The sequence below is a fragment of the Anopheles ziemanni genome, chromosome 2, assembly GCF_943734765.1.
Source record: "Anopheles ziemanni chromosome 2, idAnoZiCoDA_A2_x.2, whole genome shotgun sequence".
NCBI lineage: Eukaryota > Metazoa > Arthropoda > Insecta > Diptera > Culicidae > Anopheles > Anopheles ziemanni.
Genome location: NC_080705.1, coordinates 39614340 through 39637863, shown reverse-complemented (window position 1 = coordinate 39637863; position 23524 = coordinate 39614340). Strand labels below are relative to the sequence as shown.

The 23524-nt window shown below is 42.1% G+C and overlaps 4 protein-coding genes across 4 annotated transcripts; 3 read left to right on the top strand and 1 right to left on the bottom strand.

Annotated features, from left to right (window-relative positions):
• Positions 1 to 1147: 1147 nt before the first annotated feature.
• On the top strand, positions 1148 to 2498 carry LOC131281025 (peroxisomal membrane protein PEX13). Its single transcript, XM_058310277.1, has 4 exons — positions 1148 to 1540; positions 1620 to 1850; positions 1917 to 2125; positions 2191 to 2498. The coding sequence occupies exons 1-4, from the start codon at positions 1221 to 1223 to the stop codon at positions 2439 to 2441; spliced, it is 1011 nt and encodes a 336-aa protein (XP_058166260.1). The 5' UTR covers positions 1148 to 1220; the 3' UTR covers positions 2442 to 2498.
• Positions 2499 to 3052: 554 nt separating this feature from the next.
• On the top strand, positions 3053 to 4542 carry LOC131280955 (4'-phosphopantetheine phosphatase). The gene is made up of 5 exons (XM_058310201.1): positions 3053 to 3432; positions 3497 to 3702; positions 3777 to 3919; positions 3989 to 4280; positions 4352 to 4542. Exons 1-5 carry the CDS (start codon positions 3167 to 3169, stop codon positions 4540 to 4542), a joined length of 1098 nt encoding a protein of 365 aa, XP_058166184.1. The 5' UTR covers positions 3053 to 3166.
• Positions 4543 to 4626: 84 nt separating this feature from the next.
• LOC131293547 (iron-sulfur cluster assembly 2 homolog, mitochondrial) lies at positions 4627 to 5178 on the bottom strand. The gene is made up of 2 exons (XM_058321623.1): positions 5153 to 5178; positions 4627 to 5087 (listed from the first exon to the last, which is right to left on the bottom strand). Exons 1-2 carry the CDS (start codon positions 5176 to 5178, stop codon positions 4685 to 4687), a joined length of 429 nt encoding a protein of 142 aa, XP_058177606.1. The 3' UTR covers positions 4627 to 4684.
• A 1650-nt stretch (positions 5179 to 6828) lies between these two features.
• LOC131293546 (uncharacterized) lies at positions 6829 to 18347 on the top strand. The gene is given in 13 exon segments (XM_058321622.1): positions 6829 to 6953; positions 7659 to 7732; positions 7914 to 8014; positions 8111 to 8500; positions 10246 to 10421; positions 14411 to 14481; positions 14749 to 14982; positions 15075 to 15171; positions 15281 to 15408; positions 15730 to 15809; positions 15885 to 16160; positions 16241 to 16417; positions 18246 to 18347. Coding segments are annotated over 13 exon segments (2031 nt in total).
• The last annotated feature ends 5177 nt before the right edge of the window (positions 18348 to 23524 follow it).

Genomic DNA, 23524 nt, shown 5'->3' with positions numbered 1-23524 from the left:
AAATGAAAGGTCTGCTCAAGACACACAACTTTAACGATAGTTAGATTTTCCAGACTACTTAGTTTTTGCGAAATGATTTTGTATGGGAAAATGGCCGAAAACAGCCAATGTGCCAATAACTTTTGATTCTGTTGACCGATTTTTACGACAGACCCCTCAAACGAAAGGTCTTTTGCAGACCAACAAGTTTGCAATCCCAGGAAAACAGAGTTCGAAAGGTCCCGATGCGCAATCTCTCTCTTCGAAAGAGAGATTTGGCGATGTTGCGAGAGCATTTTCAATGCTCTTTTCTCTCTCAAATTGTGCGCATAGTGGTGAGTAGTTTCTTCGGAACTGAAATGAAACAGCTCCCCCTGGGAGCGGATAGTGATAGCGATCCAGATGGTCCTGGGGACCATTCACAAGCTCGATTTAGCCTTTGGATCAATTCAACCATTGATTGTACAATTGTTAAAGTAACACATCATATGAAAAATCGGTAAAATTGGTAGGCACGCATGATATGATGGATTGGGACTCGGATTCGAAGATCCGGATCTCAGAATGGATTTGAATCGAAAGATTCGAATCCCACAGGGATTCAGTTTTTCCATCACTAATTCAAACTTTATGACAGTTATCCAGGCGGATTCATTTTTTCCAGCTGACGTTAGATATTGACAGTTAACTAAACTTCAGAAGTGAAGTTGAACTGTTGATAAATAACTATACCTCCGATAAATAATTCTTTTTATACGCTTTTTCCAAGGTGTATAAATTAGAAGGTGAAGTCGTCCAGTGTAAAATGACATTTCATGACTTGACATAACACTTCTGGGGTATTCATATGGATTTTGAGGGGGGTATCGGAAAAGGATTGGGCTTTTGACATAACTCTTCTCAAATATGGCACCCCTTCTAAAGCGACATAAAGTCACCTTCTATATTTATACACCTTGCGCTTTTTCTACACTTCTTTCAATTCCCTTTTTCATTAATGTAATGATTTTGTAATTTTGAAAAGTCTATGACAACCAAGTTCAAGGTTGTTAGTTATTGTGTTTGTTTGCACACTACTCCTATATGAATCTTGGGTAATGTCGTGATTTGTCAAAGCGTATCTAGCGTACAAAGTTCAAGTGAAAATATAGGGGTTCAATAATTGTGCAGCAAAACATCGTAGGAAATTGAGGGATTTGTGTGACTTTTTAGACAACCCAGATCTTGGGAAAGCCGTGACCATGGTTTCCAATTTCCGCAACCCAACACTCAACGAGGAAAGGATATTTGGCAATCCCAATATGATAAGTACACCATCAGGTATGATTCCGACGAGCCATCCACCACCCTTACCACCTAGACCACAGTTCCTCGGTGGTGGGGGTGATACCATGTTTGGCAATCGGTACGGCTTCGCTGGAACATCCGGATATCAGGGATACAGTCCCTACGGTGGATATTCTTCTATGGACTATTATGGGCACAGAGGCTACGGAGGATACATGGGACAGGGCTATGGTGGCTACGGAAATCCGGGAGGGTTTCCGTATCCCGAGCAGAGGTATGCACGATGTTTATGTTTGAAAAAAAGTGTTTGATGTTTTTCGTTTTTGAAAACCAATCCATAATTGCTTTTGCAGATTTATTCAACTAGCTGAAGAAAGTTCTCGACCAGCATTCCAAATTCTCGAGTCGTTGGTTGGTGCAGTTGGAAATGTAGCCACGATGCTAGATTCAACGTTCTTTGCCGTAACCAGCTCGTTCCGTGCTATTTTGAGCGTTGCAGCTAACTTGGCGCACCTGAAAGGCACATTTGCACAATTCTGGTCTTCTCTGGCAATTGTACGAGCAGCTGTGTGGTTGTACAAAAAGTAAGTATAACGAAATATGTTTATTTTTTCTTTTGGATGTTTATAAGCTACCACATTTTTTTATAGATTGCTGTATAAATTACGGATAACTAAAACAGACCCAACAATGGAAGCTTTCAAGGAGGCTTTCCACCTATCAAGCAGTAATGATCCTGCAGCCATTTCTAGTGGAAAACGTTCATCATCGCTGGTAGCTGCACTTTTCATGGGTTTCATGCTATCAGTTCCTTATATGTTAATCAAGCTTTTCGCTCCTAAATTGAAAGAAGACAAAGGTAAGACACGATGGCGTAGGCCAACATTGAAATCCCTTTGCTATAGGTTCTTTCTCTTTCATTAGAATTAGCAAACGCCAGCTTGTGGAGTAACCCACTGGAGGTGCAGGTGCTACACAACTTCGAAGCGTCCAATGCACAGGAATTGTCGATCCGAGCTGGACAAATGGTCCTCCTGGCACCTAAGCAAATACAGACAGATAAGCAACTTCTGAATACCGGCTGGGTGTTGGCGGCAACGATGGATCGAAAAACATCCGGAATCATTCCACTAAACTATGTGCAGGCTATAAAACAACCTTTAGAAACACAATAACCTCCATATCCTGTTGGTTCGGTATAATTTTATGGGTAAAAATAAACGACAAAAGTAATCTACATATCCTTCTTGTAAATTTGATGAATTTGTTAGGTTAAACAATTCTGATGGAATCATTCCGCTTTATCTACATTCAGAGCTATCCTCAAGGGATGGTTAAAAATTGACTTAATTACCGATCCAGCGTGTTATCTGCAAACCCAACATCAGACGCGCTTATCAGATACAGGATAAATTTATTAGACACAGTCGTCATTGTCATTTGCAAAGTTTGTCGAGTGGAAGTGTAGTTTTATCTTAATTAAACAAATTGTTTCCTAAAGCCAGTAAAAGGCACGGGCACGTGAGTTGTTTTTAAATCTTCGTCGAACATTTTCTTCTCAAAAGTTGCAAAGGCTTTATTTGGGACATTTTTGTGTTTATCGTTGCTAGAATAATTTGGTACTTTTGGCAACACTGGTTCGCAAAAAAAAGTCGACAAATGTGACAGTAACCGCTGGTAAAGCGAGAGAGAGAGAAAGTTTATTCGTATAGAGTGCAAGCTAAACAGAGACGGCACTATTTTATCAATGTTATTATATATTTACCGTTCCGTAAGGCAGAGATTGCTAGGATGGTTAACGCGTTATTTTAATGATTTTTTTGTAAAACTACTCAACTTATCAGAGAAAAGTGACACGGGGATTGAAAACGGAATCGCTAATCGTACGGTGAACTAGAAGATGTCCATGCAAACTAATGCAACGGCCGAAGGCTTTACACTGTGTTCACTGCTAGCAAGTGCCGACAAGTACCATCCGGATACGCTGGATCTTAATCAGGATCTTGAAGCAAAGCACTACTGGTTCGGGTGTTTCACCAACATGGTAATGAAGTTTGAACGACAAGCATTGGCTAGCCAACCCAAGGATAACACCGCTAAAGAGCGTGCACAGGCTTTCCGGGAAAGTTGCATCGATGAATTTCACCAACTGCAAAATAACCAAAGGTGATAACAAGTCTCCTATCCTACGGCAAATCCAATCAATGAAGAAATCATACTTCGTTTTCAGTGGGTCCACCTCGTTAGGAATCAGAAATCTTTTGGAAGTGATGGAAAGCTCTTTGCGAAGGTATGGATTCGATGATCCGTGGAAAGAGCAAAAGACGATTGAGAACAAGGCATCGGTTGGTTTGCTAAAGCAACGACTATTGCAGCTAGATACCATATCCAACGATCGGGAAAAATGGATTGAGGTCGTCCGAGGAGTTCTAGCTGGTAAATCGATAAATTTTTCTGAGCTATGATGTAAACTTAATGTATTTTACCATACTTTTCGCATTTATTTCCAGGAAATATGTTCGATTGGGGTGCCCAGGCTGTGACAAAGATTTTAGAAACGAACAATGGCTTTGGACTACAGCAGGCACTGGAACGAATACAGAAAAGACCGTGGCTTATAGATGATTTGGACTTGTGGCTAAAAAGAATAGAAGTGTGTAGTCGATTTTGCATTTTAAAAGTGAAGCCTATGTTCAATGTTTATCTTGTTTTACCATTTTAGAATGCGCCACATCAGTGTGCTATCATTTTTACCGATAACGCTGGTATAGACTTTGTGCTAGGCATTGTGCCACTGGTTCGGGAGCTTTTGAAGAGAAACACTAAAGTGCTGCTGTGTGCCACAGTTAATCCTGCAATAAACGATATCACCTACGCCGAATTATTCACCGCTATCGAGGACTGCTGTAAGCAGTGTGATATTCTGCGAAAGGCTTACCATGTGGAACAGCGGTTGTTACTACTTGGTAACGACCAGATTGGACCGTGCTTGGACTTCCGGATGCTCTCGAGAGGTGAGCCAAATACATGGGCTAAAAATCGGTTTTGAGTGGAAAGTAAAACTTGATTCATTTTATAATTCTAGATTTGTACGACGCAATACAGCAGAATAACGTAGACCTTTTGATCATTGTTGGGATGGCCCGTGCGCTGCATACCAATCTCTACGCAAAGTTTACGTGTGAGGCATTGAAATTAGCCGTTGTGAAAAACGAATGGTTGGCCAAACGATTGGGTGGAGAAACATTTTCAGTTGTTTGTAAATACGAAAGGTAATAACGGTTCCCCGAAGTAAACTAAATAGATAACAGAATAGCTACGCTGTAACATAAGAAATTCAGAACAAACTATAAATAAATATTAGACACGTTGTTTATATTTTAACTTGCATATTTTAAAGCTACATTTTCAAACAGGTCTAGTCCAACTTAACTGCAAACGAAGCACCACAAGAACAGCCTTGTTCTGCCTTTGGATTATTGATCACCCGAAATCCGGAACGTATGAGCTCCGTATGATAATCGATCGTTGCACCGCTCAGAAAATCGATCGATGCGTTATCGATAGCCACCTGTACCCCATCCCGCCGTAGAACGGTGTCGTCTTCGGTAAGTTGCTTATCAATTGAGAATTTGTATTGAAATCCCGAACATCCGCCTCCTTCGACCGACACCCGCAGAAACGCATCATTTTTGCAGATTTCCTTTAAACGGCTGATGCAGGTGTTGCTAAGCTGTATTTGATTGGCTATGGCTGCAGCTTCAGCGGCTTTACTTGAAAACATTCGCCGAAAGCCTTGCCTCGCGACAAATGTACCTAGGCTAGAGAAAAGAAAAAGTTATTCTGTTGCTATTGCCGTAGCGTTTGTTGTCATTTCTGTACATACCACCGCTGTGCTAGAGCGTTCATCATGCTTCGACTATTCGACAATGATCACGGGATAAAACTAACAATTTTAGATCATATCATGGCAAAATTGCATAAGTTGGCCAATTCGGCAAGTGCACCGATTATTGTTTACTACGCCGCAATTGTGTTATGACAGAAGTCAAGGTCTGTTAACATAAGGCTTGGTTATAACTTGTTGTCGAAGTCGATTGTCAAACCTTAGATTTATTGTTCACAGCCGGTTCTTTCATCATTTTTTTCATTTCCGTTATATTAGAATAATTGGATTGTGAAAAACATGCAAATGGTTTGTAATATAATAGAAAACTTGGAATAGAGCTGACCCAATTGAACACAAACAAGCAAATAAAGCATACCATGGGAACCGTGCAGCGCGCTTAAGCAGCCTCCAGTACAAATTTTCATGCCTTGTCGACTGCAAGCCAATTTGTATTGCAATTCAATTTTTTTGTTTACAGAAGGAGTTGGTTCCTTCTTTATCAAAACCTACCATCTGCTTAACATCAGCAATGGTGTAGCAGTAGGAAGTAAAATAATGCACCATTCTTCTCCGCGAATTAGCTGTTTCTATGCAATACACTGTCGGATAAGTGCAATAATTTTATTAAAAAATGTTAACGAAAACGAAAACACGCATACCTGGTGTTTCGTATAATCAAAAATTCCAGTTCTTTTTTACAAAAATCTTAATATGTTATCAACCTGCCAAATCTTTACGAAGTCGAACAAAAAGTGCTTACAATAGAGCAGGGGTAGGTAAAGTCCGGTCCGTAATAAAATTTTAGTGTTTCATTCAAAAACTCTAACCTAATAATCTAAAAATTTTATAAGATTTGTCCACGATGTCAGGTTTGTTTTCCAAAAAATGAAGATTGATATTTTTCAACGAGGTGGTCCTGTTATATGTTGAAAACACATCAAAATGCAACGAAAATAAGAATGAAAATGTTTAAAAAAGTTTAATGATAAAATTTCAAATATGTTATCTTACCACTTTTTATGTAACTTTACTATTTAGAAAGATGATACTCCATAAACAAGGGTACTACTTTAAAAACATTAAGTCATTGTTTAAGGTAGCCGGCCCGTGGTATCGGTTTTGTATTAATCATCTGTCCCTTTTTAAGAAATGTATGCCGATCCCTGCTGTAGAGAGTTAGAAAAATTAATTATTGCTTTGGATTGAAATACCTTTTGAAGTTGATAATCAATAAAAGTGCGATACGTTAGATCTGTTACTTCCTAAAAAAAACGTTAGGTTTCCTGAGGCGTTACATTTAAAAGGCACCTGGCGTCTCCATCAATACTCATCGCCGTCCTTAGTCAGTGTAATTTTTATATGGATGATAAACGATTATTTAAAATGCTTGAAATGTGCAATGGTAAGGTAATACATGAGATCACTGTGATCAATAATTATTTTGGTGGCAAGGATAGCTACGATGCAAAAAATGTGTAATTTTAGGACAACTAATGTGAAATAACGGCAAAATCAATTGGTCCGTTACTAGCCGCCCGCGGTAGGCGGCAATCAGTGCTGGTACGACAAGCCGATCAAAACTGCCTTAAATGTTCTTCCACATCCAAAAAAACGACACCGATCCGGCCCTTGTACATAGCAGTTATATTTATAAAGTAACGGTTTGGTGACGCATGCGCACCGATCCCGAGTCCCTCCGTAAACTTAGGTCACTAGAGACATTCCGGTGGTCGGTCGGTGGTTCGGGATTGTTAGAAAATTTCGCTCGTTTATTTTGACCAGTAACAAAGTTATGTAAGTTTTGTCCGCTAAAAAAACCCACCCATACCGTAAACTGTTGCGCTGCCGTAGGTAAATTCGTTGACATTGGCCGCGTTTGGTGGCGGACAGTTGTTGATCTGGTACATGTTTCGGGGCTGCCTTCAGCCCCAGATTGGACCGTCGTTCACCGTACCCGCGGGTGCAGAGTCACCATCGGAAAAGGCTGGTCCCCGTTGATCATTGTTTGCTGCTGGTAATTGGTGTTTTTTTTTGCCGCTCCTTCTTCTACGTCTCTTCCTCTCTCTGTCCGTCGTTCGAGTGTGCTGGCCATCAGGGCTCGGCAAAATGCGATCGGTTGACGCTGGAACGCCTTGTTGCATATATTTTCAACTGTTGCAGGTGCGAGTGTGCCAGATGCAAATAATTAATGCTGCAACACGGGCTGAAACGTGATAAAACCCCCACCATATCAACAGTCTTTTGACATTTCACAAAGTCTCTCACTTTTGTGCGTTTCCTCTGCACGGTTGGTACGGTGTTAGTATCAGTTCTGACACTCTGATTCATCGCCAAAATCCATTATTTTTCGTGCGACTGATAACCGTGATATTTTGCATAAAGTGCACAAATGTGTCGTTTGGTTTCGCTTGCGAATCGTTTCGTTAATGAAATTCTGTGTTTGGAAAACTAAAATACGATGCAGAAAAAACATAACAAGCCCACTTTTCTCGTATCGTTACAGCAAAGATATCAAGCTGGCGCATCAGTTTTGGTTCTCCTTTCCGCCACCAGGGGCTGCTGGTGGAAGTTCTTCAAGTAAGTTCTTTCGCAGCCTACCCGGTTTTGGCCGGATTTGCAACAAATCTAGCACGGCAACTTTCCCGTCGAATGAAACACGTGAAAAACCCAAGATAGAAACTAACTGGCTACATTTGTTTTTCTTCTGAAACAACATTTTCTCCCTCATGTGTACCATTTTGGGACACTTTGCAAGCAGGGCAAGCCGATGAGGAGAAGCAGAAAGAACGGGCGAAAAATGAGTCCTCCGATCGAGAGCAACACCACAAGCAACAGAAGCTCGACGCCGCCAATTGCAAGGTTTGCAACGGTAGCAAGGTGCTGCCTTGGTCTACCATTTTTGACCGCTTTTCCTCGTTCTCCTGTTGCCCTCTTTCTTTCTCGTTCTCCCTGCAGCGTGAAGCAAGGGAAATAAGGCAGCTTGATAACGAGCTGCTGAACCAGCGGCGGGCCCAGGAGAGGGAACGTCAGGCCCAGCTCGGGTCGGAACGACAGGCCGCCGCCCTAGCGGCTACAACGTCCGCCGTGACGGTCCTAGCCACCTCACCACCGCCCTCAAGCAGCTCGAGTGAACGGACGTTGCGACAAACTGGCGATTCTTACTACTCCGATGGCAGCACCGTAACGATCCCAGGGCGGATGCCACCGAGCACAAGCAGTACGGAGGAAAAATCACCGCTGGTCATCGGTGGCAAGTCGCCGCTACTAGAGGAGACGGTGTTCGGTGGGCAGACGCTGACGCTGACGGAAAACTTACACTGCAGCACGGCGGTTACACCGAAGGAGGTAAATGATGGGGGACGCCGTGTCGTAAATATCGCTGCGCTCCTACAGGTGCACATGCACACCTGTTGGTATACGGGTTGCAAGGTCGTCCTGTACGGAAGTTCTGACCGCGGAGTTTCACCCCTGGTATGCTGAATGCCAGTTCTGCATACCATACTTTGCAGGAACACACTTGGAATCGATTGTCTGACCGTCGTTTGTATAAATTACACCTTGACTAACCTGTTCCATTGCCTACTCACGACACATTCCGGCAGTCGAGTGTCCTGGTGGGCATACAGTACGCAGCCAGTCGGCTGGTGAGGAGCTGTTTTAGTCCACGCTATCCATTGTGAATGAGTGTACTGCATGTTGATGGAGTAGACCGCATGTTTGCTTAAAGTGGGCAGCCTGCCAGACCGATGCTCAATTATGGATTCCAGTGGTGGCGTTTCGGATGGCGCACAGCAAAGTGAAAGCAAGAGTTGTACTAGAGGTTTTGTTAAGCACTTATGTATCGTACGGTTGGTACGGCTTCATGTTTTGCTATCGATTTACATTAGCAAAGGACCTCTTGACAAACACTAAAATAAAACAATGTTTGTTTTATTTTCATACGTTCCTTTTTATTTTAAATACCTTCCCATATCTGCATACTAGTCTAATTTTTTATCATCAAAATTAATCGGAAAATGTTTAATGCTTTGAACACAATCATTGCATAACTTTTCCGTTATTTGTAAATACTTTTTATACTTGAAATGCAGCCAAATCCTGTTAGTTTTAACTTTAAAAAAATCTTGTAAGCTTTTCAGTATGCTTATGAATTTAAGTTACAGCTGCCAATTTGAAGTATTTAATATACAAGGTTCAGATACAAAAAACAAAGTGTCTTGGTAAATTTGAAATGCACAGTTACTAAAAAGTATACGATTTGAATTCGTTTAAGGAAAAATAATGGTATTTTAGAGGTTTCCATGAGAGGCACCAGGCGCCTCCATCAGGCAGCTTTTGTGTCTAGGGGAACAATTCATTTTTGGTCATGAAGCAAACGCTTCGATCTAAAAACTACCATTTGTTTGTATAAACTAAATAACAATACAGTCGGAGTTTACATATAAAATATAGAAAACTGTTTGAATTATTGGTTAACATATACGAACACTGACACCCAGCAAACTACTGCTACTATTTTACTAAAAATTTTATCGAAAGGTTTTACTTTTCATTGTGCATTGCAGTACACATTTATTTTATATTAACTTATGTCATAATTAACAACAGAAGGACAAACAAATCGCATCCCGCGCTCTATTGGGAAGTGGGATGAGACATAGGAGTTGGGCATAAAGATGTTGTACGCAAACAGGTGATACAAATAGTTGAAGGTGGACAGTGCACCAAGAAACGGAACATTAGTATCAAAACGAGGGATTTTAAGCTATAAGTGCAAATAATATTATTATATGTTAAATATCTATAGTTTAATTTTAAAGTTTTGAACGAATGAAGTGTGTGTAGAATTTCTATCCAGCATCTTCAGGTAAAAATCTAAAAACAAAGCTAATACAATGGAAGGTGTAGCTTAAGGCAAAGAATAGTAGAAATGAGAAAACTAAACTGTATCATAACTACAACATTATACTCAGAACAATCATCCTAGCTAAATTATTGGATTGAACCGCCAATCTGGGCATTTCACCCATCTAATCCTCAGAGCCGAAAAAACTACCTTCAATTTTGTACCTTTTTTTGTGTTCTTTCAGGAAGAGCAACGTATCGCTTGCTTGGCGGCAGCTGCATTGCATAAAGTGCAGCAGGAAAAAGGCTTTCAAGAAGCGACACGGTTGCAAGAATTTCCCAAGGGACGACAAGACTCAACGGAAAGCGAAATATCGACAATATACTCCCAGTCCCAGTCGGACGCCTGCCATAAAATGCTGTAGGTTCAAAGTTTTACATACATTTTGCACCGGTGAACATTTTCAATATCGTATTAATCGGGTTTAAAAGTGTCGAATGGAAAGTATGAGCCACGATTATCAAAACCAAGTATTGGATCTTGGGAGGTTCATTTGAAAACTAAGCCCCAAGATCTTTGTGATTAAGGAAATATTGCTAAAAGAATTCTTTTGGCTAAATTGGCGTCTGAATGTTCATGGTTCAATTTAAATGTTCTTCTCAGTGCGGAATTTTTGTATGTGTTTTGTTTGTTTTAATTTAACAGCTTTAAATTTAATAATTTCCCTGCTGTGCGCCTTAAGGTGTTCATTTCAATCAATTCTTCCTTGCTTTCTTGCACATCAACGACACGTTTTCCTTTCCCGCTTTCCTATCTCTTTCTCTCTATCTCTCTTTATTGTTTTACCGGAGTTTCGGGACATTTTCTCTCGCCAGAAAAGCTCCAACGCAAACTGACGTTTTGGAACCGTGCATTAGTTGTGATTTTCAGTGGAAAACTCGCTACATTCTCGGCGCTCGCCCGAGCGATGTCCTCGGATCGGTTCTTGCTCTTTGTTTGCTTTCGGCAAAACGGCAGCACTTTTCCGGCGCTCTCCAGAAGGTCTCCAGTGGCACTGGACGCTACCCGCAGGACACCCGACCATGGCGAGAGCTAGAGAGCGGGAGCGAAAAATACCGAGGGTGGAATAAACATGATGGAGCCGCTAAAAAGTCAATGCGTTTGCAGCCGTCCGTACTGCCGCAACTTTCGCGTGTTCGCTTCCGTCTTCACAGTGTGTTATGTAAAGCTTTAATTTATCATTTGTTCCGTTCCGGTTTGGTGTCTAGTCGTCAATTAAATCGTGCGAACAGTGCTGTACACGTGCGAACACGGTGTTTCTGGCCCCGGTACAAGAAGCACGGTTCCCGATCGAGTCAAGTGTGTGCGGAAGAATAAGAAAATAACATCGTCCTGGATACGTCCTTGTTCTGGTGTAGTGCAAGCGTGTGTATCTCGAAATGTCTATGTGATAATGTAGTGGCATGTACCGAGAGGCAGAAAAGGAAAATGTGGCCAATACATTGGCGTACGGTGTGATGTAAAACGGGAATGCTAGCGATCGAAAGGAATATCGAACACCTCCGCCAGCTATTATCCTTTGTTGTTACATAAGCATAATTACATCGAGTTATTATTCATTAATCATCGCCAGAGTGAGACACCTACGCGTGGGAATCGGTACGGTGTGGGCTGCGTGATACGATGCGGTGGTTTTCGCACTTCCCGGGACTAGTTTAAAAAAGTTCAGACTTCCTTTGTCACTGGCGCAGTGCGAAATTAACAAGAGAAAAAACAAACTTTTTTTCCAGAGTGTCGTTTGCGCAGTGAACGCTCGTGGTTCGTACTATCATTAGGCCAATAAAATAAAGTGCACAAGAAAATGTTCAACCGTTTGAAAAAAGTGTGGCACATTGGATAATAACACAATACAACACAAAAAAACCCTCGTGTCATGGCTAAGTAGATCGGAAATATTGTCTAAAGTGTTTGCAGCTCTTTTCTAGTGTAGCTGCCGTAAGAAATGCAAAAGAACAAAAATCTTGTGTCCAATATTGCCGCAGAATCGAGGGAAGGGAAAACGATGAAAAAGAAAATATTTCTGAATGACAACGGAATAATGTACTTATCACAAAAGCATACCACGTTTCACACCTGGCCCACTCTTTGTCTCACTTTATCCACCAGTGTGCTGTCCTGTCAAGATACACTAAAACGTGCCTTTTACTACTCGCTCCCACTTATCTGCATCCCTTTCGCTTCCTTCGTCTTCCGTTTTTCAACTCCTTTATCTCGTTTCCATTCCTTGTATTCCTCCATTATGTCAGTGTTATTATCTCTCACGATACTGTTTGACTCTCTTTGATCTATTTCCTCTGCCAACTCCTTTTTCCTTTTCCTCTTGTGTTTGTTGTTATACTTTTCTCTTCAACCTTTCATCGCATTCACAACTCGCACAATTCTCTCCGCACAGCAGCGTCCATTTTTTTTAATTTTTGACTTGTTTGTCCGAATTGTATTCGCTCTCTCTCTCTCAGCATCGTCTCACGTCCGTGCACGCAGTGTAGTGTAGTGCACTAAGTGTGTCACACTCTTGCTCCTATAGCGCGGTCCAACAACTATACAGCAAGCATGCGGTCTGGGATCGGTTCTCGGTTCCAAGCGGAACCGTTTGCCGCGGTTCGGAAAGTAGTGCAGTTTTACTCGTATGCGACATTTCGGGTCTCCACCCCGGCGGTCCTGCAGTGATGCTCCTGCTCCTGGGAACTACTCCTATCCAGCATGCGAGCAGATCCGATAGATCAGTGCCCGCGTCAGAGTGCTCGGTTTCACACACATGTGTATGTGTTCATGTGATTAAAGGTGTTTTGTTATTTTTTTTTTATTCTAATTGAGCACAGTGGATAAGTGGACAGTTTGAATATTTCCTTAAAGGCGACGGGTGCTCGAAAAACTACACTTTTATCACAACAACAACAACGACACTGTAGTCATAGATATTTATACATTTTCCTCTTCCTAGTGAACACCTCCGGATAGTGCTAACAAAAAAAAAATAACGAAAAGAAGTGGTGAAACAGGAATTGAGTAGCCCATAAAAAGGACGTTTCCGGTATGTCGATCGTGTTATGTAATGTTGCTTCAAAAACTAATAACGACAATAACGTTAACAATGACAATATTAGTGAAGATTCCAATCCGGTTACGATCTACAGGTACAAACTCCGACGGAATGGATGTCCGATGTGGTGCTGCGGGAACCAACTCTTCCAGCAATGCCACGTTTTACATATCGCGTTTATTTCAGACGGAAATAGATAGTGTGGGTCAAGTGCAAATTCATCAATAGGCTCTGATGGGAAAAATACGTCACTCGTAATTTCTTCAGAAACAAACGAAATAAATAAAATAAATTGAAGTGTTTGAAATAAGCCCAAAATTAAAGAGCCATGATATTCTCCTTCTATTTGGGATCCATTTAGGTTAGAATTCTTTTTTTTCTCATCAAGCACGATTGTTGTGTGTTCGTTGACGACAATTCTCCGCGTTGACAAACAGTTTTTGGGGTTGAATGCTCATCATTTGTGCTACCTTCGGTGTTATAATTAGACCTTCCTAGCCCGGCACGGCACGGCACCGCACGCGAATGGCATCGGTATGGTTAATATTAGCCGGTGCAAGAAGCCGTTGGGTTTCTTTCCGTTTTTCAATGCTTCGAACGAACCGCACATTGGTTGGCAACATTGTTGTTCGTTGGTGAACCAGAAGCGTCGATGTTTCAATCGATACTGACCACCCGAGTTTGAGGTATTTCTTGAAGATGGAGCTAACATTGAAACGATAAAGTTTGAAAGGGCCAGGAAAGCTAGTGCCATTCTTATTGTTTATTTCTGCCAGGATATTTTATTTTTGAAAGTGTAACGGCACTTGCGCAGCAAGTTTAAAAACTTTATGAGCTCTTCAAAAAGAATGTGTTGAAGTGGGAAAAAATCATAAATTTTTGCATGTGTAAACGATATTAAATTCACTGATAGAAATCCACTTGACAAAGTCGTTCATGATGTTTAAAAAAAAAACAAAAAACGTTACACAACGCTGGCTTTGATTTTCCTCTGTGTGTTCGATGCACCTCGCGCACGATCTCCTGAAGGCTTGCGAACAAACACATCCGCCACTTGCAAACGGGAACAGCATGATTTAGTGTTTTCATAATCAAAAATCGATCGGCGTGTCCAATCTGGACTACATTTGTAGGTCAGCCGCTGGCCAGCGCAGTCTGTAGATGTTTGCCGCCAGTTGGCACTGGGCTTTTTCCATCCATTCGCACTTTTATTACGATCTTGGTGTGCTCTCACCGTACCTCACTTAATTATATGACCAGTGGCAGTAATTAATTGGATTCCTCTTTGCCGCCCGCTCTTATTCCCAAGGTGCCGTGCTCCCATAGCTTCTCTGGATTGCATGGAGGAATTCAGTGGTACGACCGCTCAACTTGATTTCGGTAAGTAGTCTGACCCGAAAAACTCTCCTACCACCTCCCTGGGGTTGATGGAAGTTTCGTAAGCACTTGGACGGCGTGAGTGTTTTTTTTTTGGAACCACGTTGGTGTAAATATGATTATGTAACAAAATTGTATCGGAATTTAAAGAAAAGTTTGACCTTTGTTCTACCATCAGGTGGGAACTAAATTACTCTACTTCCTTCGGATCTGTCGATTGTTTTACCGATACACCGAGAATGAATATGTTGCTTGCTCATCCGGTTTCAGGTCGCTCCACGAGCCTCGGGTCGAATCCAGGCATTCAGATACGCACCCATGCCACCACGACGCCCGGGCTGCGTTACAAGAACCTCGGCAAGAGTGGGCTACGTGTGTCCAACGTTGGCCTTGGCACATGGCCCATCTTCTCGCCGGGCGTTTCGGAGGAGCAGGCTGAGGCGATCCTCCGGTTAGCGGTGGACAGCGGCATCAACCTGTTTGATCTCTCCGAAGCGCATTCAGGTAGGTGCCGTGAGTTGGGCCCTGGGGCAGAGACAAAAACCAGACACGAGCTAACCGCCTTTCTACCTCCATTCCCCATCCATTCGTTGCAGGCACGCGGGCGGAAATCGAGCTGGGGAAGATCATTCAGAAGGCCGGATGGAAGCGAACCAGCTTCGTCATAACAACAAAAATATATTGGAGCACCAAGTAAGCGAACCGTGCAACCGTGGGGCCGCGAATACCGCGCTGCAGATGGTTGCGTGCATGGAGATCTATTTTTAATGTTTTTCGCCACCCGTTACACTCTTGCCGCCAGGTCCGAGGAGCGCGGATTATCGAGAAAACACATCATCGAAAGTGTCCAAGCGAGCCTTCAGCGGTTGCAGCTGCCGTACATCGACGTCATACTGGTACACAAGGCGGACTCGATGTGTCCGATGGAAGGTAAGCTGTTCAACATCAATATGTTACACATTTTTCTTATGCAACAATTGATCTGCGATTACAAAGCATGTGTTGTTGCCGGGTTTATAAGCCTTAACCATAAATGTTTGAGAGGTTCAAAAGCATTGGTTTATTAAAATTATTTTTAATTGTGGTAATTTTGACGACAAGGTATTTATTGTGGGATAAATACGAAATTAAAGTCAACTATAATATGACATTCCAATCTGATGTCTTCCACAATTGTTTCAGTTTGGAAAATATCCCTCCCCAACGAAAGTATTTATCACACTACAAGAACGCTTCTCATCTTACTTGCAGAAATTGTCCGAGCAATGAACTACGTCATATCGCAAGGATGGTCGATGTATTGGGGAACAGCCAGGTGGTCGCCAGTTGAGGTGAGTTGTCTGTTTTACTCAATGCTCCACTATTTCAACTAACCATGGACGCTCGTTTTATTGGCCCTGAGCCAGATTATGGAGGCCTACACCAACTGTCGCCAGTTCAACTGCGTCACACCGATCGTGGAGCAGTCGGAGTACCATATGTTCTGCCGCGAGAAGGCCGAGCTGTATCTGCCGGAGATGTACAACAAAATCGGCGTCGGCTTCATGGCTTGGGGACCATTGTCGATGTGCCTGGGCGATGCGCAAGGCGGCGACAAGCTCTGGATTCCGAAGGGTTCGCTGAAGAGTAAAAGTCAGTCCTACTCCTGGATCGAGGATGAAGTAACCCGAGAGGTGAGTCCAGTAGATGCGCGATTGCGTTGCAGCTGTGCCGTATATATTAATTCCCTTCACTCTACTACTGGAACATTATTACTCCGCAGGATGAAGTGCGTCGGTTGTATGACAAAGCACGGGACATTAGCAATCTGGCGGAAAAGTTAGGCTGCAACACGATCCAGCTGTCTATTGCATGGTCCCTCAAGCATGAACCAGTCCAGTGTCTGCTGCTCGGTGCAACGTCTCCAGAACAGCTGCATCAAAGCTTGCAGGCGCTGCAGGTATGTGTCCCATGTAGGAAAATAGTAGACATTGACTAATATTAAAACTCGGAAATTTTGAAAAAGAACTCTACGACGAGATTAACGATATTATGATGAAAAACGAGTATATTGTTACGGAAGCTTATAATGGAGGACAACTCATGTCGTTCGTTTCAATGTTGAAGATCCGTCAAGGGGATGTAGTTGACATCCATCAGTTTAGTTTGGAATATAGTTCCATCCGATCCCTTATCGTACTGCATCAACTGTTGCTTTCCGTCATCGACACAAACCGGGACAATAAGTCTTCCGCCTGGTTTCAGCTGATTGATAAGCTGAAAATTACCCAGAAGAAAAGGACTTGCCCGTACTGAAGATACCAATTGATGTTAAACTGCAGCCTTACTGACCTCTTGTGGTGTTTCGGGTGCAGCCGCTCCAACGTGGATGCAGTCGTACGGTGCGTGCTGTTGGTATCCCTGACGACCGTCGCCTTCTGCGCAGGAGAACACACAAATTTAGTAAACAAGCAAAATCGACTATTATCGCCCGACCTACCGACGAGAATCACCTTCCCGGTTTCGATCAACGATTGATCATCTTTTCCAATATTCTTGCGTCCCAGCTCCACCAAACGTGGATGGTGTTCGATACCGACCACGAATCCAGTAGCGGCTGGCTTTTGATGAATGTATCGTGCCATGCAAGCGGTGAGGTAACCGGACCCGGAGCCCACATCCAATACTTTACTATTCGGGGTCAAATTCAGTCGGAGAAGTTCCATTGCATAGGCATGCTTTGGGCGATATTGGGAAACATATAGTGAAACGATTGAAAAGAACGCAGATTTTCTACACTTTCACATACCATGTGCGGTGCACTAATAGTAGCGCCATAGCCAATGAGTTGTGGCGAATCCAGATACGCCTTCGAGCGCTCCGGAACGTAATATTTGCGATCAGTTTTCTTCATTGCTTGAGCCACCAACTTGGATCTGATAAACCTATTTTCTATTAACGTAAAGAGTGCCCTGTAAATTAAAATTCAGAAATCGAAAATCTCCTGTGTAGAAGAAAACCAATGTACCTTGAAGTTGTCTAATGAGGTCAGCGTTATTCACTCCTTGCGATCTCCAAGCCATGTTTCCATATAATTGAAGGATCCGATGGTTAGCACACTATAGATTGCACAATATAAGTTTCAAAACGTTAGACACTCTAAGCTTGCTTTTCTGTTAAACAAGCCATGGCTACTTTGTAATTATTAAAATTTAAAACTTGCAGAAATGCAAACAATTCTAGTATTTGGGACATAAATTGTCTTTAGTCTGCTAGACTTATTAGTTCGGAAAATATTTGTTTTTGAGAAATGTTGTTTTGGAGAAGTTTGGCTCCAAAGGCAAATAAATTCGGGTTTCATGATATAATCACCCAGTTTACCTGTTTTTTTCTGGTCTGGGTAAAACTTAAGCAAACAAAACTTATTATACATGCTTTTTTACCTATAACTTCTAAAGTAATCTTAGTACGCTTAAAGCGTTTTAGAAAGTAGTACTTGAATATCTTATTTAAGAGCTCGTTTAAAAACTTCGCTTCTGGGACTCTTGGGTCATCAAATATTCTTTCCAGTCAATTGTTTTCATCCTCTTAAAATATTACTGTTTGCGAGTCTTGGGTTTTGTGCGAATAAGATATAATTTAAGAATTTGTTTGTACTTTATTCACTCGTTAAGAGTGAAAATATTTGTGGTTGAAAAATGGCTTTCGATAAATCTGTAAAATTTATCTTTTTCATGTGTAAGTAAGTTTAGATATTCACGTCCGTTTTTTGGTTCATGTTCTTCCAGCTACTGCCACGGTTATCGACCGGTGTGATGCTGGAAATAGAGCGTATCCTCGAAAACAAACCAGTGCGTCCACCGCCGATATCCACACTTGCCCTACGGTGACAATCAGCCTGCCCTCCGGGGCCTCTTAGCGAAAGCGGAGTGCCTTGTGGGGCAGAATCACCCAAGGAGGAAGACATCAGCATGGGTGAGGAGCAGAAAGAATCGCAAAAGATTAGCTTCTGCGAAATTCAGTGACAAAACGAGAATTTAGTAACCAGTAACCAATTTGTAAACGTCGCCACTAGTGTTACGGAACGTGGCTCAGCACTAGCGCTGCACGGCTGCTTGCAAACGCCGTCGCAGCATCAGAAGCAGCACAAGCAACAGCAGCAGCAGCATCAGCAGCAGAGACAGCAGAAACAGCAACCGTCGTATCCAGCTGGTCAGGCTCAGCCCCAACAGCAGCAGCAACAGCAGCAGCAGCAGCAGCACAAGCAGCTGGTGAAGCTGAAGAATGCACACTCTAAGCCGTGCAAGCAGCAGAAGCAATCGCGTCGAGGCATGTTGCAACCGAACCTGCTGCATCTCAAGTCGCTGAGCGTCAGCTTGGAAAGTCTGCTGTTCGAGCAGGCAGCTTTAGATAGCAAATTTAACAATTCCGCCACGGCAACCGGTACGCTCCAGTCGACGAGCAGCACAGTCAGCACCACCAGCGGGCTGGCGAACCCTCCCCAACCCGGCACCGGTGGCGAGATCCAGGCACAGCAATTAGTGAACTGTCTGAAGTCAATTGACACCACGCTGTTGGGCGAGAAGAAGTTTAGATATAGGATTTCCTGCAGTTTCCGGGCGTTCGACAGCAACTGCAAGTCGCTGTTTAACTTTCTGCGCGGCAAAGGAACGACCAACGGTGTGGCACCGGCCAAACCGCTGACCGTGGCGAGCTCTGCTAAACCGAGCTCCGCTGGTCAGCAGCCGCAGCAGCAGCCGCAGTCGCAGCAGCAGAAACAGCAGCAGAATCAGGAAGTTCAAGAGCAGAAGCCCCACCATGGCTTCCGCATGCTGCTGAACCGGAAGCCGCTGATGAACGACAGCGGGGACAGCGTGCCGTTGGCGGCGAATCAGAGTGCCGTGGAAGTGGTCGATGCGTGAATCCAACTGTCACAAGGTAATCTCCACCCCCGATGTGACTGGCTCAATCCTTGAAAGCAATGGGAAACGTAGCAAAACCCTGTTGCGGAACAGAACGAACCGTTTCCGTTAGAAATAATTCCGTTTTGCATCTGTTCTGCCACTTTTCTGCTTCAAAAGCTCTGACCAACGTTATCACCAAACCGTCAGCGTCAAATGCTTCACAGTGAAACGATTGGCATTTATAGCGGTCTTACAGTAGCAACAAGTATCAATCTTATGTTAGTTTTGCCGTCCTCCCATCGGGAAGGGAAGAGTTTCTTGTATTGGCCAAGAGAGACCGTTTATACAAACGCAACCGGTAGCGCAAATCAAGTAGCGAACACGCAATATACAGTCATAATTTTTATGAACAGAGACACCTTTCCAAACAAAAAAAAAACAAGTTTCTACGTAACTCTTAAGCAACAATTATACTCGGTGCAAAGCGGTAACTATCTCACAGAACAAAAAAAAAAACACTCGACGTACCGCTACTCTACTTCGCTTCTGGTTCTGCTACGAAAGGCTCGTGATTGATAACAAAAAAAATGTATGTATATTAAAACTACACAATTAAAGCATAACTATGGTGAAACAAGCAAGAAACAAATAAAACACAGGCGCTCTTCGGCAGCTCTCTTTCTCTTTCGGGATTTCAAGAGCACCACAAAAAACCAAACCAATAAAGATGCGTATTAAAAATAAAATACCTAGGTTTAAAGTCTAGCCAATACACTAACCACAATCACTCAGATCGCGATCGGGGCGGTGAAGAGAATGGCGTATAAACTTTCTATTTTTCAACTAGTAAAACTATTCAAAGCAATTTAAAGTGCGCAGCATATCATCAATAGCTAGGTGGAGATGGCAACGGGGATGGAAACGGTCTGGGTTCGGGCCCCCCCGGCTTCCCGTTCGTCAGCGAAGACGTTTTTATCATAGCAATTTATTGGAAACTATATTTGCATAGTTTATTTACTTCTTTAGAACCGTTAGTGGTTGAGTTTCACAACTCGATTGTTCGCAAGGAGATCATAAGCGGATCGGGGTTGAATTGAGAGGAGACTTTAAGGAACACAAACTTATCGATGGCGTGCAGCGACCCACATGCCAGTGGGGTGAATGTGTGTGCGTGTGGGTGTGGATAAAACATAACTCACTCGACCCCTACAAACAAGCAAACAATGGCACGCGATGATATTGTTGTGTACCTACGGGCAGGAGAAGTAACACAACTCAAGTTAAGCTCATGGATCGCTAATCTCTATAACTCTACACTATGCTTGCGGAAACTTGAAGCAAAAAATCGAAAAACGAAAAAAAAAGATTTAAACGTTTATAACGGGTAAGCACACTTACCAGCAACTGGCGGTGATAACAGCTAATAGAAACACAGAATCAAACATTAAACGAAATCGAAACCGTTTTGCCAATCGGATTAGCCGAGCAGCCTCAAGTGATTTTTACCAGCATCAAGCTAACCTACATATATATACATACATATATATATATATAGATATATTACCGATTAGTTAGGTAACGATGGACATTTAAGGGGTAAGGCGCTAGGAAATGAAACATGCTGGTGATACTAATCGTTGCGTTGATTTACTAATTTTGATCGTCTTACTTAGTTCTCTTGAACGTTCTCTTCTTCGCGAACGTTACCCGTTGCAATCATTGCCATTATTGTTAAGACACTTATTTTTGTCGGAAGGAATTGGACACGTAGAGCACAAAGGGTTAAAGTGAGAGTGGAATAAAAGTAAAACATATTTTGGCCACCTTGAAGCGCCGATTGACGTGGAACACTTTGTAATGGTAGAAAGGTAAAACGGTGTACGCCAAAAAGGGGCGCAAACGTGCTAACGCCCCGTTCGTAAGGCACGGATGTGGACCACAGTTGGAGTCGAAGCCAGGTTGCAACTGGAGCAGGGCGGTGAAAAATGGCTGCATTTCAACTATTTTCGAGCAAGCCTATTTTCAGAATCTTTCCTGCAACCTGCAACGAAGAAAACGAACGCTCTTGAATGGATGTGCACGAAAGTGCAGGCAAATGAATAAGCAAAAAAAGAAAAAGCATTCGTTAACTTGAAACATAAAATTGAAAAACTATTCCATCCTCAGCGAGCATTTTGCTCGTTCAAATCGGCGGGTCCACGGTAGCGCCCCGCGGATGCAATCTCTTCACTGTTCATAGAAAGTGCACCTGAAATTTTTATTATATTTGAATAATTCATGTAGACATTTAATGGAAACGTCGGCACGGCGGCATCACACCTTAACGTAACGGAAGCAAAGTACTCAAGTACAACCACAAAAAAACAACAACAACAACAACAAACGAAAAACTCAAAAACAACATTAAAGAAGCAAAACGCTCACAGCTACCAACGTAGCATTTGCCGTCTCTAAAAACGTTTAAACTACTAGAAAGAGAAAAGCGAAAAAATACTACAATCTCGTACGTTGAGCGTGACAAACAAATGTATTGTACGAATCGAAGGGCGCCTTCGGCGGGCATGTAGATAATTTAGCAATATCAATCTTACAGCAATGTAGTACGGTTAAGTTTCAAGTTTTCCCTCGTCTTCGATATTTCGTAAACCAGCAAACGCTCGTCTGCTGCGACACGACAAAGCCGCATTCAGCTGGGTAACATATACACATGGAAACAACATTTAAGCAAACAAACAATAATTTACTATCTTCTGCTCTGCCAAAAGTGCATCTTTTAGAATAAATATAAATCAAATCAAACCAAAGGAACATATTGCATTGTGAACGAAGACGCGGTAGAAGCGAACGTTCTTAGTACCGAACCTACAAAATCGAAGCAATGTTGCATAGCAGAACAAAAAACAAAAAATGCTCGTACTTACAAATGAAACCAAAAACAAACAAAAAAAAAGAAAAAAGAAATACTCTAGTAGATACCTTAAGCAGCACACATTTACACAGACGTATGGCGGACTAGCGGCGTATGAAAACAAACAAGTAAACAATAAACGATGAAAATTCATCTCTCTTATGAATGATTCACTAGTATTTGGTAATTTCAAGAAGAAAGCAAATAATACTCAAATCAAGCTAAACCACGATTGCGACTTGCAATTTGTTATCGTTTTCAAAGTTCAATCGTCAAAACTCAAATATAATAAGAACCACAAGACATCCGTGTCCTTTTAAGTTAAAGGAGGCATTAGGGGTAAGGCAACCGGAAGGCCAGTTTGCGATACGGTGGATGCAAAACATATAAGATATATATACTGCTGCAAAAAAAAAATCACAATCCTAATTCGGGACGCTAGCGAGCACGGAAGCAAACGCTAGAAAACATAAAAATTAGCAAACATATTAGCAGTAGAGGCAAATAAGCAAAACAAAACTAACGACACCAATCGTAGCAATTCGAAGTGTTCGAACACGTTTGAGAAACCAAAAATGAAAATTGATAGAGCGAAATAAAGAAATACTGAAACCAAATGTATTGTAACTGAACAGCGCTAAAAGCAGAAAAAATATCTTTAGAAAGCTCTTTCAGCGAAAGGCTTTACGGAAAATCAGAACATTTTAAACTAATTTACTAATGTTTTGAGTATGTGCGGCTGAAGGATAGTTAGCTTGTCTCTAGATAGCATAGGTTTTATTTACTCACGCTACACTCAGTTAGGAGATAGGGCAAGGCAAATATTGCGTGAATCATCATTAGGATATATTTTCGTTAGCAGCTACTGGCCTGTCTTCGCGTACAGTGGAACAAAAAAATAAACACGATAGCGGAGCGAGGAAAGCTCATTTTCATGTAATGGGAGTAAAAGTGAGAGGAAACATAAGTTACTGCTAGAAAGTGAAATAATAATACCAATAATATTTAAAAGAAATCACTAACAAAATTAAAACCAAACTAAGTGAAGCATCTAGTTACATGCCATTTCAAATTTTATAACCATTCTCTGATGTAAGAGGGTTTAAATCTATGCAAATGCGTAATAATAAAACATTTAACAATTGTGATAAAGAAACAAAAAAGAAACACTACAAACTTGCTTGTACATCGTAAAATAATGTTTATGCACACCAAGATTCAAACCAAATGATAACGAAAAGCGAATCAATTTTCA

Bases quoted from the DNA above. Each gene is read 5' to 3' on its own strand.
- LOC131280955 (XM_058310201.1), top strand. From the start codon at position 3,167: ATGTCCATGCAAACTAATGCAACGGCCGAAGGCTTTACACTGTGTTCA. The intron at 3,920-3,988 runs GTGTGTAGTCGA...TTACCATTTTAG, and splicing joins TGTGGCTAAAAAGAATAGAA to AATGCGCCACATCAGTGTGC. The intron at 4,281-4,351 runs GTGAGCCAAATA...TTATAATTCTAG, and splicing joins CTTCCGGATGCTCTCGAGAG to ATTTGTACGACGCAATACAG.
- LOC131293547 (XM_058321623.1), bottom strand. From the start codon at position 5,178: ATGATGAACGCTCTAGCACAGCGGTG. The intron at 5,088-5,152 runs GTATGTACAGAA...TCTTTTCTCTAG, and splicing joins AACGCTCTAGCACAGCGGTG to CCTAGGTACATTTGTCGCGA.
- LOC131281025 (XM_058310277.1), top strand. From the start codon at position 1,221: ATGGTTTCCAATTTCCGCAACCCAACACTCAACGAGGAAAGGATATTT. The intron at 1,541-1,619 runs GTATGCACGATG...TTGCTTTTGCAG, and splicing joins TTTCCGTATCCCGAGCAGAG to ATTTATTCAACTAGCTGAAG. The intron at 1,851-1,916 runs GTAAGTATAACG...ATTTTTTTATAG, and splicing joins GCTGTGTGGTTGTACAAAAA to ATTGCTGTATAAATTACGGA.